Genomic DNA, 14,005 nt, shown 5'->3' on the forward strand with positions numbered 1-14,005 from the left:
ACATTAGTGATGTACTTTAAGGCCAGGGCATCAAAGTGAAAGCCCCAAAAAGTCCCCTAAACAGGGGAATAGGGTGTGATATAGGAAGCAGCCTAGTGCCTATTCCTAATAGAAAACCCCGATGAGTCTCTGGCTAAAAGTAGTGCCCTAAACAGGGGAATAGGGTGTGATATAGGAAGCAGCCTAGTGCCTATTCCTAATAGAAAACCCCGATGAGTCTCTGGCTAAAAGTAGTGCCCTAAACAGGGGAATAGGGTGTGATATAGGAAGCAGCCTAGTGCCTATTCCTAATAGAAAACCCCTATGAGTCTCTGGCTAAAAGTAGTGCCCTAAACAGGGGAATATGGTGTGTTATATAGTGGCAAGAAAAAGTATATGAACCCTTTGGAAATACCTGGATTTCTGCATAAATTGGTAATAAAATTTGATCTGATCTTCATCTAGGTTACAACAAAAGACAAACACAGTCTGCTGAAACTAATAACACAAACAATTCTACGTTTTCATGTCTTTATTGAACACACTGTGTAAACATTCACAGTGCAGGGTGGGAAAAGTATGTGAACCCTTGGATTTAATAACTGGTTGACCCTCCTTTGGCAGCAATAACCTCAACCAAACATTTTCTGTAGTTACAGATCAGACCTGCACAACGGTCAGGAGGAATTTTGGACCGTTCCTCTTTACAAAACTGTTTCAGTTCAGTAATATTCTTGGGATGTCTGGTGTGAACTGCTCTCTTGAGGTCATCCCACAGCATCTCAATCGGGTTAAGGTCAGGACTCTGACTGGGCCACTCCAGAAGGTGTATTTTCTTCTGTTGAATCCATTCTGTTGTTAATTTACTTCTGTGTTTTTGGGTCGTTGTCCTGTTGCGTCAAACTTCTGTTGAGCTTCAATTGGCAGAGAGATAGCCTAACATTCTCCTGCAAAATGGCTTGATAAACTTGGGAATTCCTTTTCGATGATAGCAAGCTGTCCAGGCCCTGAGGCAGCAACGCAGCCCCAAACCATGATGCTCCCTCCACCATACTTTACAGTTGGGATGAGGTTGAGGTTGGTGTGCTATGCCTTTTTTTCTCCACACAGTGTTGTGTTCTCCTTCCAAAACAACTCGACTGTAGTTTCATCTGTCCACAGAATATTTTGCCAGTAGCTCTGTGGAACATCCAGGTGCACTTTTGCCAACTTCAGACATGCAGTAATGTTTTTATTGGACAGCAGTGGCCTCTTCTGTGGTGTCCTCCCATGAACACCATTCTTGTTGAGTGTTTTACATATCGTAGACTCGTCAACAGAGAAGTTAGCATGTTCCAGAGATTTCTGTAAGTCTTCAGCTGACACGCTAGGATTCTTCTTAACCTCATTGAGCATTCTGCACTGCGCTATCGATCTATCGATCTATAGTGCAAGATAGATAGATAGAGAGATAGAGATAGAGAGATAGAGAGATAGAGAGATAGAGAGATAGAGAGATAGAGAGATAGATAGATAGATAGATAGATTCTCACATACTTGTTATAACAGTTCCAGTCCACATAGTTCCCAAACAGGTCCCTACATGCTTCACCTGTCCTTTAAACAACAGCATGGCAGCGAGTCAACAGTAGTGCCACTGCCAGCCTTTCTTAAATCACCTCAGAGATCCCTCCCCATCCTTCTCCAGAACTCCTCAGAGATGACATCCAAATTCTTCACCCTTCCCCAGAACACCTCAAAGGCTGTGTCCTAATTCCCCACCCTTCTCCCAAAGTGTACACTTTGTATACACTTTCTTACATTGGTTTAACCCCCCAAAAAATGGTGGAACCTCCCTCCTCCCACCAATCCTTTTAAATCCCATAAGGGATGGGTTACCAACTGGAGATCTGGCATGAACATGGAATTCATTCATTCACGCACGCATGGCGGAGTGTGTGTACAGTGTACACTTCAGGAAAAGGGTGGAGAATTGGGACAGAGCTATAGTACCAGCCCAGTCTATTCTCTAAAAAGCCCCCAGTCCTCAATGAATTCCAGCGCTGTATTGTCCATGTTTCCCCCAGTCCTCAATGAATTCCCACGCTGTATAGTCCATGTTTCCCCCAGTCCTCAATGAATTCCCACGCTGTATAGTCCATGTTTCCCCCAGTCCTCAATGAATCCCCACGCTGTATAGTCCATGTTTCCCCCAGTCCTCAATGAATCCCCACGCTGTATAGTCCATGTTTCCCCCAGTCCTCAATGAATTCCAACGCTGTATTGTCCATGTTTCCCCCAGTCCTCAATGAATTCCCACGCTGTATTGTCCATGTTTCCCACGCTGTATTGCCCATGTTTCCCCCAGTCCTCAATGAATTCCAGCGCTGTATTGTCCATGTTTCCCCCAGTCCTCAATGAATTCCAGCGCTGTATTGTCCATGTTTCCCCCAGTCCTCAATAAATTCCAACACTGTATTGTCCATGTTTCCCCCAGTCCTCAATAAATTCCAGCGCTGTATCGTCCATGTTTCCCATGCTGTATTGTCCATGTTTCCCCCAGTCCTCAATAAATTCCAGCGCTGTATAGTCCATGTTTCCCCCAGTCCTCAATGAATTCCAGCACTGTATTGTCCATGTTTCCCCCAGTCCTCAATGAATTCCCACGCTGTATTGTCCATGTTTCCCACGCTGTATTGTCCATGTTTCCCCCAGTCCTCAATGAATTCCAGCGCTGTATTGCCCATGTTTCCCCCAGTCCTCAATGAATTCCAGCGCTGTATTGTCCATGTTTCCCTCAGTCCTCAATGAATTCAAACGGTGTATTGCCCATGTTTCCCCCAGTCCTCAATGAATTCCAGCGCTGTATTGTCCACGTTTCCCTCAGTCCTCAATGAATTCAAACGGTGTATTGCCCATGTTTCCCCCAGTCCTCAATGAATTCCAGCGCTGTATTGTCCATGTTTCCCCCAGTCCTCAATAAATTCCAACGCTGTATTGTCCATGTTTCCCCCAGTCCTCAAATTCCAACGCTGTATTGTCCATGGTTCCCCCAGTCCTCAATGAATTCCAGCTCTGTATTGTCCATGTTTCCCGCGCTGTATTGTCCATGTTTCCCCCAGTCCTCAGTGAATTCCAGCGCTGTATTGTCCATGTTTCCCCCAGTCCTCCAATGAATTCCAGCGCTGTATTGTCCATGTTTCCCCAATCATTCAACAACAGAGTGGTAAGTAGCTAGTCAGCAGCATTGCCATCCATTGTAAAAGTACTCGAAGAGCGCAGCAGGCCAGGGGCACTGCCAGTCTAGTTTTTCCTAAAAGGCCTCAGTCATTGATGACATTCTATTGGTCCAGTCCTTTTAGAAGTTATAGTTTAATGGAACAGATCATTTCCCATTAGACCCTGAGGACTGGCCAGCTGGCACAGACAGTAACATGGCCGTGTCCCAAACGGCATCCTATTCACTATATAAAATGCATTACCCTATGGGCCCTGGTCAAAAAAGTAGTGCACTATATAGGGAATAGGGCTCTGGTCTAAAGTAGTGCACTATATAGGGAATAGAGTGCCATTTGGGAGGCAGACCATGTTGAACCAACGGGACTCTAGTCCTGGCTAAAGGCCTAAACTATAGTCATGTGAGGTGGTCACAGTGTGTTCTAGCACAGTGTGTGTGTGTGTGTGTGTGTGTGTGTGTGTGTGTGTGTGTGTGTGTGTGTGTGTGTGTGTGTGTGTGTGTGTGTGTGTGTGTGTGTGTTCAGAACCAAAATGACTGAACAGGAAACTAAGGTGGCTTAGTTCAATCTACCTTGTACTTGTTAAGTCACCTCAGCCGTATTACTAGGGTATGTACGGACGCTGCGTAGACTACTCAGCCGTATTACTAGCCTCTCCAGCGTCTGATCCCGTCAGCGGGATCAAAATCCAGCGAAAGATCATATCGCCAATTAGCATTAAAAAAAAATCATAATTAAAAATAAAATAAAAATTATATATATATATTTTTTTTATAGATACACCTCTCCTGAATCGACCCACGTCGTCCGATTTCAAAAAGGTTTTACAGGAAAAGCAAATCATTAGATTATGTTAGATGAGTCCATCGTAAAAAGCAGCTTCATAGCCATTTTCCGACCAACCACTTGCATCACATATAATCAAAAAACAGCTAAATGCAGCACTAACCTTTTACAAACTTCATCAGATGGCACCCCTAGGACATCATGTTATACAATGCATGCATTCTTTTGTTCAATAAAGGTCATATTTATATATAAAAACAGCATTTTACATCTCTGTCTGACATTGACTAAATAATTTCCCCTCAAATGCGTCCCGGTAAACAATGCTACAATTCCCTAAATTACTATCCGATAACGATTTTTTAAATTTATATTGTCAATCTAACATTTATAGATGAATATCTCTTGAGAACACCTGTCATACCAGATTTTAAATTAACTTTATTGGGTAATCACACTTTGCGATAAAAGGAGATGCGATACTCAGAAAATGAGCTAATATACAGAGCTCGGCGACATCTTGGCACAATCGCATGTCACATCTCATCTTGTATAATATTGTCAATAATCGCCTACCTTTAGTTGTCTTCATCAGAAAGCATCCCAGGTCCACAACAGATGTATTTTCGGTCGAAAAAGTCCACACTTCACGTTCCATTAGCCTGCTGTTGGTAGCGCGTCCTTGGGCTCTCTCCAAATTCTCCGATGTGAAGTTTCGGATAAAATGATTCTCCCGCCTGTAGGTTCGTTCAAACATGTCAAACGTTGTAAAACATTAATCTTCAGGGCCTGTAACACCAAGAGAGCCAATAAGATTCGAGGGGGATGATTTAATTGTCTTTCAAACCCATTCCAAAGGTGGGGGTAGACATGGCCGCCGGCGTCATAATGGTGATGGCCCATCCCCTGTGACCAATTTCCAAAGAGTATCATTCACTGAGTTTCGACTGTATAAGGCTCAAACCACTGTGAAAAGACTGGCGACATCTAGTGGAAGCAATAGGAAGTGCTCACTGAACCATGGTTAACGGTGTGATTTATAGGGAAAGATGAGAAGTCGAGTCCACAATTCTGAATTCCACTTCCTGTTTCAATCGGTCTCGGGGTTTTGACTGCCATTTGAGTTCTGTTATACTCACAGACACCATTCAAACAGTTTTAGAAACTTTAGGGTGTTTTCTATCCATATATAATAAGTATATGCATGCCCTAGCTTCTGAGTTTGATTAGTAGGCCGTTGAAAATGGGAACGATTTTTTTTCAAAATGCGCTGTGGCGCCCCCTATCCTAGGGTATCCTCAAGAGGACGCTGCGTAGACTACTCAGCCGTATTACTAGGGTATGTACGGACGCTGCGTAGACTACTCAGCCGTATTACTAGGGTATGTACGGACGCTGCGTAGACTACTCAGCCGTATTACTAGGGTATGTACGGACGCTGCGTAGACTACTCAGCCGTATTACTAGGGTATGTACGGACGCTGCGTAGACTACTCAGCCGTATTACTAGGGTATGTACGGACGCTGCGTAGACTACTCAGCCGTATTACTAGGGTATGTACGGACGCTGCGTAGACTACTCAGCCGTATTACTAGGGTATGTACGGACGCTGCGTAGACTACTCAGCCGTATTACTAGGGTATGTACGGACGCTGCGTAGACTACTCAGCCGTATTACTAGGGTATGTACGGACGCTGCGTAGACTACTCAGCCGTATTACTAGGGTATGTACGGACGCTGCGTAGACTACTCAGCCGTATTACTAGGGTATGTACGGACGCTGCGTAGACTACTCAGCCGTATTACTAGGGTATGTACGGACGCTGCGTAGACTACTCAGCCGTATTACTAGGGTATGTACGGACGCTGCGTAGACTACTCAGCCGTATTACTAGGGTATGTACGGACACTGCGTAGACTACTCAGCCGTATTACTAGGGTATGTACGGACACTGCGTAGACTACTCAGCCATATTACTAGGGTATGTACGGACACTGCGTAGACTACGACACTGTGTAGACTACGACATAGAACGATAGCTGTGCTGATGGTAACAGATTACCAGATCACACTTCCTGAAATGCAAAACTGTCTTAAAAATGACCAGCAGTGTTTCAAGGTTTCTTAACTCTACTGTTCTGGTACTGTAACTGCACCGAGGCCAACATGAACACAGTAAGTTAAAACCTCGTCTACTTGGAAGGAAGCCAGCTCTACTCACAGGAAAACCCTCTCCTACTTGGAGAGCCAGCTCTACTCACAGGAAAACCCTCTCCTACTTGAAGAGGGAAGCCAGCTCTACTCACAGGAAAACCCTCTCCTACTTGGAGGGAAGCCAGCTCTACTCACAGGAAAACCCTCTCCTACTTGGAGAGGGGTTGCCAGCTCTACTCACAGGAAAACCCTCTCCTACTTGGAGCGGGAAGCCAGCTCTACTGACAGGAAAAGGAGGGGAAAGCCTAATCTATTTGAAGAGGGAAACCAGAAAGGGAAATCAAACCAGGATGTGACTCACTCCTAGAGAACTCAAAAACAAAATAAAACATGGAAACATTGAAAGCAGTAAACATTTAAAACAGTCCTTCCTCTAAGAAAGAGAAAGGTATCTTTTCAAAGTGGCAACATCTCATGATTAAACCTCCTGACAGTAACCAAAAGGGAACAAGTCATTTCAGAAGAGCCAGTCCAGCTGCTAACGAAATGAGTTTGGGAAACCTAAAAAGATGCTAAATGGCCTAGCTCCCCCTCCACTCAGTATTTTTGTAAAACAGAAAACCCAAACATATGGCAGCAGATCCACAAGGTCTGCCATGAGAGGTGACTGTATAGTTCCCTTAAGGAAAAGCACCTTTAGTAAATCTGCTTTCTCTGTGAGAGCTTCCCATGTCTGGAATACACTGCCATCAGACACACATAACTGCACCACCTATCACACTTTCACAAAATGCATGAAGACATGGCTAAAGGTCAATCAGACTTGTGAACATAATCCCTAGCTGTGTATTGTCGCTTTCCATGTTGTCTGTTGTCTGTAGCTTGTGAGGTGTGGAAACACTTTGTTGTTTTTATGGATTTTGTCTTGTTGCTTTTTGTTCTATGTTGCTCTGTCTGTATGCTATGTCTTGCTTGTCCTATGTTACTCTGCGTGTGCTCACTGTTCAATGATTGTCTATATTGTAATTGTTTTTAATAACCTGCCCAGGGACTGCGGTTGAAAATTAGCCGGCTGGCTAAAACCGGCACTTTTACTGAAACGTTGATTAATGTGCACTGTCCCTGTAAAAATAAAATAAACTCAAACTCAAACCCTTCTACTTCCCAAGGAGTATTGTCTGCATTCCAAAAGTATACCCTATTCCCTATATAGTGCACTACTTTAGACCAGAGCCCAATGGCACACTATTCCCTATATAGTGCACTACTATAGACCAGAGCCCAATGGCACCCTATTCCCTATATAGTGCACTACTTTAGACCAGAGCCCATAGGGAATATGGTTCTGGTCTGTAGTAGTACCACTATATAGGGAATAGGGCTCTGGTCTGTAGTAGTACCACTATATAGGGAATAGGGCTCTGGTCTATAGTAGTACCACTATATAGGGAAAAGGGCTCTGGTCTATAGTAGTACCACTATATAGGGAATAGGGCTCTGGTCTATAGTAGTACCACTATATAGGGAATAGGGCTCTGGTCTAAAGTAGTACTACTATATAGGGAATAGGGCTCTGGTCTATAGTAGTACCACTATATAGGGAATAGGGCTCTGGTCTATAGTAGTACCACTATATAGGGAATAGGGCTCTGGTCTATAGTAGTACCACTATATAGGGAATAGGGCTCTGGTCTATAGTAGTACCACTATATAGGGAATAGGGCTCTGGTCTATAGTAGTACCACTATATAGGGAATAGGGCTCTGGTCTATAGTAGTACCACTATATAAAGAATAGGGCCCTGGTCCAAAGGCGTGCACTATATAGGGAATAGGGCTCTGGTCTGTGGTCTACAGGGGGGTAGCAGTAACACAAGTCTTCCAGCTCCCCATATTCTTCTCTCTAGTGTATGGAGTCAGACAGAGCTGTCAGAGCTACAGAATACTATTGTATTGGTTGAGCCAGTACAGGCAGGTGGTGCTGACCTAAATAAAGAAGCAGTCATTCAGGATGAACCACATTCCTCTCTTTACCAAAACATACTCCCCTGTTCACTCAGTCTGCTATAACCACCTGGACAAACTCTCCACAGAACACACAAAAATCTAAAATGTATACAGGTTCAGAAATGTTGTGAAATAGCACAGTTACAAAAAAAAAAATACAAAAAAAAAATCAAACTGGATGGACATCAGAAATAGAGGAAGGAATAAAAAACAAAAACAAAATCTAACTATTGTAAAAATCGATTGTGTCTGTAAAATGTGTATAAGTTGTATAAACTGAAGGTAGAAGCCTAATTGTTATTGTTTATTAGTTTACTCCAATTGGGGGAAGGGTGATAGGGTTTTGTGGCAAATAATAAAGGTATATTCTTTAAAAAGTATTTATGTCTATAATAGGTATAAGCAACAATCTTTCCGCAATATTAAGCTGATCCACCCATTAGAAAGAAGAAAAAAAATTAAATTAAAACTCTCCACATAACATCTTTAACAAAAGGAAATGTCCATCCAATCATTACCCGTGCTCGACGCAGTTTCATAGAACAGGGACTAGAAGAACGTACTGCACGCCAGCCGTCAGACACGTGAACGGTGAAAACAAATACAAACCGTTTAGTCAACCAATGACTGCAGAGGTTAGATTGACCCTCAATACTTTTAACCTCATGGACAATACAGTAACTTCCGGAGTCAGCTAGACTACAACTGTACAGTAACATCCTGAGTCAGCTAGACTACAACTGTACAGTAACTTCCTGAGTCAGCTAGACTACAACTGTACAGTAACTTCCTGAGTCAGCTAGACTACAACTGTACAGTAACTTCCTGAGTCAGCTAGACTACAACTGTACAGTAACTTCCTGAGTCAGCTAGACTACAACTGTACAGTAACTTCCTGAGTCAGCGATACTACAACTGTACAGTCACTTTCTGAGTCAGCGAGACTACAACTGTACAGTCACTTCCTGAGTCAGCGAGACTACAACTGAACAGTAACTTCCTGAGTCAGCGAGACTACAACTGAACAGTAACTTCCTGAGTCAGCGAGACTACAACTGTACATAATGACAATGCAGTAGGATACATCCAGCTCCATACTATAACCCCGTGGAACAGTAGGGAACAGGGGGCCAGCTCCATACTATAACCCCGTGGAACAGTAGGGAACAGGGCCCCAGCTCCATACTATAACCCCGTGGAACAGTAGGGAACAGGGGGCCAGCTCCATACTATAACCCCGTGGAACAGTAGGGAACAGGGAGCCAGCTCCATACTATAACCCCGTGGAACAGTAGGGAACAGGGGGCCAGCTCCATACTATAACCCCGTGGAACAGTAGGGAACAGGGGGCCAGCTCCATACTAAAACCCCGTGGAACAGTAGGGAACAGGGGGCCAGCTCCATACTATAACCCCGTGGAACAGTAGGGAACAGGGGGCAAGCTCCATACTATAACCCCGTGGAACAGTAGGGAACAGGGGGCCAGCTCCATACTATAACCCCGTGGAACAGTAGGGAACAGGGGGCCAGCTCCATACTATAACCCCGTGGAACAGTAGGGAACAGGGGGCCAGCTCCATACTATAACCCCGTGGAACAGTAGGGAACAGGGGACCAGCTCCATACTATAACCCCGTGGAACAGTAGGGAACAGGGGGCCAGCTCCATACTATAACCCCGTGGAACAGTAGGGAACAGGGGGCCAGCTCCATACTTTAACCCCGTGGAACAGTAGGGAACAAACTGTCAGAAGTACAGGCCTGGACTAGTCAGGTAGAGTTATACTAAACTACAGTACACACAAAGCCACTTTAAAAAGCAGGAAATGAATAATTACATGTGAGCAGTACGCCCACTCTGCCACAGCTCCAAGGCTTGGCATCATGTTTGTTTACACTTGGCACTACCAAGCTCTGTTTCTCCCTCTATGGGTGGTCAGAGTCAGGTCTCAGTGTGCTGACGTGTTCCGGACCAGTCCAGAACCACTGGTATATACACACACACGTGTTCCGGACCAGTCCAGAACCACTGGTATATACACACACGCGTTCCGGACCAGTCCAGAACCACTGGTATATACACACACGCGTTCCGGACCAGTCCAGAACCACTGGTATATACACACACGCGTTCCGGACCAGTCCAGAACCACTGGTATATACACACGCGTTCCGGACCAGTCCAGAACCACTGGTATATACACACGCGTTCCGGACCAGTCCAGAACCACTGGTATATACACACACACACGTGTTCCGGACCAGTCCAGAACCACTGGTATATACACACACACACACGTTCCGGACCAGTCCAGAACCACTGGTATATACACACACACACACGTTCCGGACCAGTCCAGAACCACTGGTATATACACACACGCGTTCCGGACCAGTCCAGAACCACTGGTATATACACACACGCGTTCCGGACCAGTCCAGAACCACTGGTATATACACACACGCGTTCCGGACCAGTCCAGAACCACTGGTATATATACACACCCGTTCCGGACCAGTCCAGAACCACTGGTATATACACACACGCGTTCCGGACCAGTCCAGAACCACTGGTATATACACACACGCGTTCCGGACCAGTCCAGAACCACTGGTATATACACACACGTGTTCCGGACCAGTCCAGAACCACTGGTATATACACACACGTGTTCCGGACCAGTCCAGAACCACTGGTATATACACACGTGTTCCGGACCAGTCCAGAACCACTGGTATATACACACGTGTTCCGGACCAGTCCAGAACCACTGGTATATACACACGTGTTCCGGACCAGTCCAGAACCAATGGTATATACGTGTTCCGGACCAGTCCAGAACCACTGGTATATACGTGTTCCGGACCAGTCCAGAACCACTGGTATATACGTGTTTGAAAACGAGTCGCCTGTGCGTCACAAGACTGTGTTGGCCTGCTGAGCTGAAGCCTTGGCATTCTCTCAGAGAGCTAATACACAACCTGCTGAGCTGAAGCCTTGGCATTCTCTCAGAGCTAATACACAACCTGCTGAGCTGAAGCCTTGGCATTCTCTCAGAGAGCTAATACACAACCTGCTGAGCTGAAGCCTTGGCATTCTCTCAGAGAGCTAATACACAACCTGCTGAGCTGAAGCCTTGGCATTCTCTCAGAGAGCTAATACACAACCTGCTGAGCTGAAGCCTTGGCATTCTCTCAGAGAGCTAATACACAACCTGCTGAGCTAAAGCCTTGGCATTCTCTCAGAGAGCTAATACACAACCTGCTGAGCTGAAGCCTTGGCATTCTCTCAGAGAGCTAATACACAACCTGCTGAGCTGAAGCCTTGGCATTCTCTCAGAGAGCTAATACACAACCTGCTGAGCTGAAGCCTTGGCATTCTCTCAGAGAGCTAATACACAACCTGCTGAGCTGAAGCCTTGGCATTCTCTCAGAGCTAATACAAGGCCTGCTGAGCTGAAGCCTTGGCATTCTCTCAGAGAGCTAATACAAGTCTTTAGTTCTCAGGTTTCTCATCAAACAAGCATGTTGTTTTTTTCTTCTTCTGTACCACAGGAAATATAGTCTAGCTGAACTTCAGCATCACAGTTTGTACGGAGGTAGAACATTGGAAAAATGAACATAAGTGAAAGAAAATGACTCTGTAATTATTACGGCCATCTACTGCACCTATTACAATAAACTGCAGCAGTGGGCAGAATATTAGACGGCTGTTGCTGACGTCACCGGCTGGAAATACTGATGGAATAATAAAGAGGGAAGATGTGAGTCTGGGGTTTAGAAGGGAAGAAAACTCCAGACAAAATCATCAGAGCCAGTTAAGCACTACTGCCTTGGACAATGGGGCATTCTCTCCCCCCCCCCCCCACCCACAATGCACTTGGAAAATAAAAACAGTTTTACGCCTGGAGTGGAAAGAGGAGTGTGATTATGATGATGTCAGCGCTGCAGTGACAAATGGAGTTACAGCTCATAGAGGTCAATGGAAGCTACTGGATGGGTCCCAAATGGAGTTACAGCTCATAGAGGCCAATGGAAGCTACTGGAAGGGTCCCAAATGGAGTTACAGCTCATAGAGGTCAATGGAAGCTACTGGAAGGGTCCCAAATGGAGTTACAGCTCATTGAGGCCAATGGAAGCTATTGTAAGGGTCCCAAATGGCAGGATATTCCTTATATACTACACTACTTTGACCAGAGCCTTATCGGCAATAGGAAGACATTTGGGACTTTGCCACTGGAGGCCACGGTGGCTGGGTCCATTACAGATTACAGGAGAGATGGGATATACACACTGCTACTGTCCCCCCCCTGAGTCAAATACACACTGCAATAGACGGATGGAAAAGGAATCCTAACTAAAGACTTATTGAAGACTTCATAAACACTTTATAAGGTGTTTATAGATGGTTCAGAAATCACTCATAAGCAAACATCTTGCTGTTAAACATCTATGAAGTGCTTTTGAAGCATTTAGGAACGCTTCATGAACGCTCTATAAAGCCTTCATGATATGGTCTTCGTTTCAAGTGGGACGGCGGGATGGAAAAGGAGGAGTGGCATCTTACCTAGAATGGAGTGGACTCTGACAGATAGCTGAGTTCTCAGGATCAGGATGGGTTTCTTCCCTTTACTGTGGAGGAGAGAGATACTTATTTAGTAAATAGAGAGGAGAGAGACTTATTTAGTAAATAGAGAGGAGAGAGAGAGACTTATTTAGTAAACGGAGAGGAGAGTGAGAGAGACTTATTTAGTAAACAGAGAGGAGGAGAGAGGAGGAGACTTTAGTAAATAGAGAGGAGAGAGACTTATTTAGTAAATAGAGAGGAGAGAGAGACTTATTTAGTAAACAGAGAGGAGGAGAGAGAGAGAGAGAGAATACTTTAGTGAATAAAGAGAGAGGACTAGTAAATAGAGAGGAGAGAGAGTTGAACTAGTCGAACCATAAAGAAGTGACAGTATCAGTTAGTCACTAACATCAGGTCATAGGGAGAAATATCCATGGAGAGGACGTGGCTCAATACGTCCTACTGCCAGGGGGACGGTGCCCGAAGCACAGGGGACGTGGCTCAATACGGCCCACTGCCAGGGGAACGGTGCCCGAAGCACAGGGGACGTGGCTCAATACGGCCTACTGCCAGGGGAACGGTGCCCGAAGCACAGGGGACGTGGCTCAATACAGGCCTACTGCCAGGGGAACGGTGCCCGAAGCACAGGGGACGTGGCTCAATACGGGCCTACTGCCAGGGGAACGGTGCCCGAAACACACACACTGCATTATGTCAGTTAATTTTCCGTTCTAAGAGCAAACCATTCCACATAGTAACGTGGCTGGAGAGATTCACGAGTTGAGATTGTCCTCTGTCTGAGTGCTAACACAGATGGGACACAACTGTAGATATCTCCTGCTACCCTGGACTGCCATCCCAATAAACACGACGACGGCTGGTACAGCAGGGATTATACACTATGGAAAGTTCTGGAAGGGCGCAGAGGAGAAGAGCAGAGAGACTAGAGAAAGGTATGGAGACTACGCTGTGTCAGGGAGTGTGTGTGCTGTAAGTACTCTTCATATCTTAAACGTCGTCATCACATATACAAGCTGACCGACTCACATGACAATTTTCTCTCACTCTCACTCACTCTCTCTCGCTCTCACTCTCTCTCTCTCTCGCTCTCACTCTCGCTCTCACTCTCGCTCTCACTCTCACTCTCGCTCTCACTCTCGCTCTCACTCTCGCTCTCACTCTCGCTCTCGCTCTCTCTCTCGCTCTCTCTCACTCTCACTCTCACTCTCTCACTCTCGCTCTCACTCTCGCTCTCACACTCACTCTCTCTCACTCTCACTCTCTCACTCTCACTCT

General features: G+C 45.5%; 1 protein-coding gene across 2 annotated transcripts in view; it reads right to left on the bottom strand.

The window, feature by feature from the left end:
- LOC145859164 (FH1/FH2 domain-containing protein 1) overlaps positions 1-14,005 on the bottom strand; it is a 232,819-nt gene that overhangs the window by 204,394 nt on the left and 14,420 nt on the right. For both annotated transcript variants that reach the window (XM_082958030.1, XM_082958033.1), the window contains exon 3: positions 12,710-12,774. In XM_082958030.1, coding sequence (XP_082814156.1) covers positions 12,710-12,774 — 65 coding nt within the window. The remainder of the gene's footprint in view (positions 1-12,709; positions 12,775-14,005) is intronic.

The sequence above is a fragment of the Salmo salar genome, chromosome 11, assembly GCF_965601325.2.
Source record: "Salmo salar chromosome 11, fSalSal1, whole genome shotgun sequence".
Classification (NCBI taxonomy): domain Eukaryota; kingdom Metazoa; phylum Chordata; class Actinopteri; order Salmoniformes; family Salmonidae; genus Salmo; species Salmo salar.